This window comes from Xyrauchen texanus, chromosome 44 (assembly GCF_025860055.1).
Source record: "Xyrauchen texanus isolate HMW12.3.18 chromosome 44, RBS_HiC_50CHRs, whole genome shotgun sequence".
Classification (NCBI taxonomy): Eukaryota; Metazoa; Chordata; class Actinopteri; order Cypriniformes; family Catostomidae; genus Xyrauchen; species Xyrauchen texanus.
The window spans coordinates 1,253,538-1,259,537 of NC_068319.1; the positions used below are offsets into that span (position 1 = coordinate 1,253,538).

The 6,000-nt window shown below is 43.2% G+C and overlaps 1 protein-coding gene across 2 annotated transcripts in view; it reads left to right on the forward strand.

Annotated features, from left to right (window-relative positions):
* The window catches only part of LOC127636399 (netrin receptor UNC5C-like), a 246,330-nt gene that overhangs the window by 217,043 nt on the left and 23,287 nt on the right, over positions 1 to 6,000 (forward strand). For both annotated transcript variants that reach the window (XM_052116850.1, XM_052116851.1), the window contains 3 exons: positions 2,889 to 3,236; positions 5,666 to 5,753; positions 5,835 to 6,000. The exon at positions 5,835 to 6,000 is cut by the window's right edge and continues 3 nt beyond it. In XM_052116850.1, coding sequence (XP_051972810.1) covers positions 2,889 to 3,236; positions 5,666 to 5,753; positions 5,835 to 6,000 — 602 coding nt within the window. The remainder of the gene's footprint in view (positions 1 to 2,888; positions 3,237 to 5,665; positions 5,754 to 5,834) is intronic.

Sequence of the window (6,000 nt, forward strand, 5' to 3'; positions counted from 1 at the left end):
TCTACCCTCCCTAGCAACCGGGCCAATTTGGTTGCTAAGGAGACCTGGCTGGAGTCACTCACCACACGCCCCACTGAGAGCGAGAACCACATTATAGCGACCACGAGGAGGTTACCCCGTGTGACTCTGCCCTCCCTAGCAACCGGGCCAATTTCGTTGCTATGAAGACCTGGCTGGAGTCACTCACCACACGCCCCACCAAGAGCGAGAACCACATTATAGTGACCACAATGAGGTTACCCCATGTGACTCTACCCTCCCTAGCAACCGGGCCAATTTGGTTGCTAAGGAGACCTGGCTGGATTCACTCACCACACGCCCCACTGAGAGCGAGAACCACATTATAGCGACCATGAGGAGGTTACCCCATGTGACTCTACCCTCCCTAGCAACCGGGCCAATTTGGTTGCTATGGAGACCTGGCTGGAGTCACTCAGCATGCCCTGGATTCAAACTCACGACTCCAGGTGTGAAAGTGTAAAATGTAATTTGTACCGTATTCTGTTAGATTACTCACCATCAATAATGTAATTAAATACTTTGGATTACTAATTCAGCACTGGCAGATTGCTTTATAATGTGGTTCTCGCTCTTGGTGGGGCGTGTGTTGAGTTGTGCGTGGATGCAGCGGAGATTAGAGTGAAGCCTCCACATGCACTGCGTCTCCACGGTAACGCGCTCAAGTCACGTGATAAGATGCGCGGATTGACGGTCTCAGACGTGGAAGCAGTTGAGATTCGTCCGCCGCCACCCGGATTGAGCCACTACGCCACCATGGGGACTTAGAGCGCATTGGGAATTGGGCGTTCCTAATTGGTGAGAAAAGGGGAGGATTGGATTTGGCCATTGCCTGATGCATGTTTACATTTAACGTAGAAAATGCTGCTTATTTCTTTGTTTGACTCTCAAATGCATGTGACCTCTCCTTGACCTTTGGGTCTCGGCGATTCCGGCGGTACCTCCACAGGCGACACTACTCATACAGTGATGAGTTGCCATGGTTTCCATAACTTGTTGTGTGAATGATCTGTAAGTGTTCTCGTTGAGAGGAGAGCACTTGTAGTGTCAGTTGTAAGAGCAGCTCGGTTCCGCGTGTCGTGGGTTCAACAGCTCTGGCGATGAGCAGAAGAGCTCATGGTGTGACACCATGCCCACTCAGAACGCTCATGAATATTCATGTGTGTACCTATGAAGCATTGGCTCATTTGTTAAGATGCCATCTGCTTTCATATGCACAGAGCCAATCCGATGCCCTCCGAGGGCGCCACTGTCTGCCGCACACTGAACGAGAGTAATGCAGTAACGAGGAAAAAGATTAATGACGACTTTGAACAAGCACTCTTTAGGGAGAAAACTTTATCATGCCTCAAATATGAGGGACTAGATTATATTAGATGCATTAATTAATATCTTGTGTTCTGATGTTACTTAGCGCAAGTTTCTGGTGTCGAGTCATTTGTGTCCTCCCTGTAAGATACAAAAATACTGTGGAGAGTGACAAATGCACATCAGAACATATTTGATGTTTAATAAGCAACTATATGGATTGGTTTTAGAACAGTGAGATTTCATTGTGGGCAGGGCTTTCTAGCACAGCAACAAAAATTGTAGTGGTCTGGGTATCTCAGCGAGTATTGACGCTGACTATCACCCCTGGAGGCATGCTGAGTGACTCCAGCCAGGTCTCCTAGGCAACCAAATTGGCCCGGTTGCTAGGGAGGGTAGAGTCACATGGGGTAACCTCCTCGTGGTCGCTATAATGTGGTTCTCGCTCTCGGTGGGGCGTGTGGTGAGTTGTGCGTGGATGCCCACGGAGAATAGCGTGAAGCCTCCACACACGCTACGTCTCCACGGTAACGCGCTCAACAAGACACGTGATGCGCGGATTGACGGTCTCAGACACAACTGAGATTCGTCCTCCGCCGCCCAGATTGTGCTGAGTCACTACGCCACCACGAGGACTTGGAGAGCATTGTTAATTGGGCGTTGGGAATTGGCTGCAAAAGGGGAAAAAATCCTTATGGTGCGTTCATATACAACGCTAAGTGAGAGTTTCGCGCTGGCACAATTACATACAAAGTCAATGCAAAGATGCGAATAGATGCGAATTTGCACCGGGCGGCACGAATGACGTGACTCGAACAAACAAAATTGCTTCATCTGCTTAATTCACGTGTAAAATCCGCATTACGCGTTGTCGCGAAAGCCTATCAGCATTGAGATTGTCCGGATGTCACTGATGTACTGACGTAGTAGCAGAAGAAATCTGGACAAATGGATGAATAATGGTTGTAGCGGTGTGTTATACGTGACACAACGTCATACATGTACAGAGACCGGACGAATAAAGACATCGCTTGGAGGAAAGTGAGCGAGGAAGTTGGACGACCTGGTAAGTTCGGAAAATATGCGCGACTACTCGATTCCAGCTATTGGTTGAACTTTACTATGAACCAAGTCGTAGAAGCCCCGCCTCCTGTCCTTTTCCGGAAGAGCAGCGGGAATACTCACGGGTTCGCGTTACTCGTGCGAACACCAGTTTAAACACAAATTTATAATCCAGCGGTCAAACTCGCGCGAGCAATATGAGACTAACCTTTTCTTCGCGTTGTATGTGAACGCACCATTAGAGCTTTTTATTTATTTATTTATTTTATATAATTTATATTGCTTATTTAAAGACTTTATTATTTTAATGGGTATATCACTTTTTATTGGGCATCACTCCCAATCAAGCTGTAAATTTGACCATTAAAAAACAAATATATATATATATGACTTTTTAGCTAAACTCTTAATGTTATATTTGTTATGGATTCATTAATATTCGTCTTACACTGAAGCATTGTTGATGCATTCTGTTTGTTCTCTCTTTTATTTCTCTTCAGCCGATCTCCTAACGGCTCCTCCTGATCTGACGTCAGCTGCCGCCATGTACAGAGGTCCCGTTTACGCCCTCCACAACGTCGCTGATAAAATCCCCATGACGAACTCTCCTCTGCTCGACCCGCTGCCCAACCTGAAGATCAAGGTGTACAACTCGTCCGGTATGGTCACGCCTCAGGAGGATCTCTCCGACATCTCGTCAAAACTCTCGCCCAAACTCCCGCACACCTTGATCGACAGCGACACCATCAACCGCCGCACACAGACGCTGGCACGCTCGTGGGACCCGTCCTGCACCGCGTTCGGTTCCTTCAACTCTCTCGGAGGACATCTGATCGTTCCAAACTCAGGTCAGTGTGTGTCACGTGACTGTATGTGCATATAAGTTAGGATCAACAAGATTTTTGTATGTCGCCATATTTTGTGTTGGTGAAGCTACAAAGTACTCGCAACTTAATTATTAAGCTACATTCAAGATACTCTTTTTAAAAGGTAGTTAGCTTAGTTACTTGGTTACTTAGCAACACTGCATTGAAGCTATTTAAGGATGAAAATATTTTTAAATATACAACTATCAGATATTAACTCATGCTGTAATCAGAAGTTAATTAGTGTTGTCGATATATTGTAAATATAGTTATACAAGCTATAAATGTAGTTTATATTTATAATATCATAACCCTTTAAGCTCTGAAGATATTTTTAAAAATGTTTCAGTGGCAAACCCAAAATTAAAGGATTATAACTAAACAAGGAGGGTCAAGTGTTTGATATCGTTGTAAAGAAAACTTTTCAGATTTTTTTAATGATATAGATTATGAGACATTCTGAGACCCTCATTTTAAGAAACAAAAATCTAACCAAAACATTTGCATTTTTTCTTATTTGACATGATGCATCTCTTGGGTGTAAATAAGGTGGCTCTAAAAAACTGCTTTTGTTCCCAATCGTGTCATCTGTATCTGAGAAACATTGTGATTATACGACAAAGCAATCAAAACTTACAACATAACAAATATAATGTATCATAGTGTCCAAAAACATCTCCAAACTAATAAAAGATAATAATTGTACATAAGAACTAATTACACATGCAAACACAACAATGACTAAAGGTTTGCATAGCATGCAGACATGATTTTAGTCATGAGATTTCACAGAATGAGTTTCATTCTGTGTCATTTGAGTCATCATTGAGTCTGTGTCGTGTATTTGGCGCCATCTCCTGGTGGTCATATGTAACATTGTGCTTCATGTGGATTATCTAATGATCTATACATCTGATTATCTTGTGTGTGGACTCGATTGAAAGATAATCACTGACTCTAAATAATCATATGGGATATATTATATTTTCTGAAGTTATAAGTGAAAACGTGGCATATAAGCAACACCAACATAATTGTCAAAGACATATAATTAGCTGTTACTCGCTATACTTTTATCTGTGAGTAAAACAAATAGTCTGGTTGTATTTTACTCTTTAAGAGCTTTCCAACAACATATGACACATGAATATTTGATCAGTTTGATGTTTTTACTGACTGCAATAATACGTACATTGAGTTTCATTCTGTGTCATTTGAGTCATCATTGACTCTGTGTCGTGTATTTGGCGCCATCTCCTGGTGGCCATATGTTATCTAATGATCTATACATCTGATTATCTTGTGTGTGGACTCGATTGAAAGATAATGACAGACTCTAAATAATGATATGTGATATTTTATTTTACGTTTACATTTTCTGAAGATATAAGCAAAAACGTGGCATATAAGCAACACCAACATAATTGTCAAAGACATATAATTAGCTATTGAGTTTGAGAGCTTTCCAACAACATATGACACATGACTATTTGATCATGACATTTCATCATATGATTAAAGTAACTGGAAATGTATTCATATTGGCACAAAATTTATTGAATGATCAATTATCATTATTTTAAAGCACATCGCTGCATACAAGCTTATGTTACCCAGAGGCACATGAGCTGAGACTGCCGAAACTCTGACCGCTGTGTGTTTCCTGTAAGTCTTCAGCTGGACACGTTTACCAACTCGATGTCAGCGAGTACTGCACAACTGAGCTTTGTGTAAAAGATGCAACCTCTAACTGTCTCTACAGGTCAATAGATTTCTCTCTCACACAGTGATTTTTACTGCTCCCGTGAGAGTTGCGCTGGTGATAAGTGGCTCTTTGCTGCCAATGGCTGCTCATAAATTAGCTGAAGCAGTTGTTCAAAGTGACTTACCACAGTGAGTCGGATATAAAGAGATTAGGACACTGTGAGAGGGTGATCGTTCTCACGACTGACACCCATCATCGACTCCAATGGGACCGTTGGCCGATAATTAATCATGATACAGGATTAGTGCACCACAAAGATTACATGCGTGTATGTATGCAATAAGACCAGGAATTTGCTTTTAAAAAGTAGAGTCAATTTTTTTTCAAGTTGACTTTGTTTGTTTTTTGGCTCTCAAGTGCTGCTTTAGTCTCTGGTGATGCTTTTAGTTGCTGCTCAAAGTGAAGTTCAAAAAAAGGACACGAGAAAATCAATGAGAATTTCATCAAACTGGAAATTCGCACATTTGTTGTTGCTGTGCATAAGAACTCATTGATGTGGAGTGTGGAGTGAGCCTGTGTGTGTGACATTGATAGGACTTTTGCTCCTGCTCTGTGCCACTCCAGCGGGCATCCTGTTGGGCATGGCTGGCGCAGGGCCTGGCAGAGGTCACGGGATGGCAGACTGATGGTGTGTTTGTCTCCACAGGAGTGAGTTTGTTGGTGCCAGCAGGTGCAATCCCTCAGGGACGTGTCTATGAGATGTACGTGACCGTTCACAGGAAGGAGAGCATGAGGTAACCAACCGAGCTATTACAGAGCTCTCATGTGTGATTTTGTGGTTGATATCAGTCATGATGGTTTTGATGTGATTAAAGGCCTCAGGTTGACGACACACAGACGGTTCTGAGTCCAGTGGTCAGCTGTGGTCCTCCTGGAGCTCTCCTCACCCGACCCGTCATCATCACCATGCACCACTGCGCTGAGGCAGACAGCGAGGACTGGCTCATACAGCTGAAGAGCCAATCACAGCTGGGCCAGTGG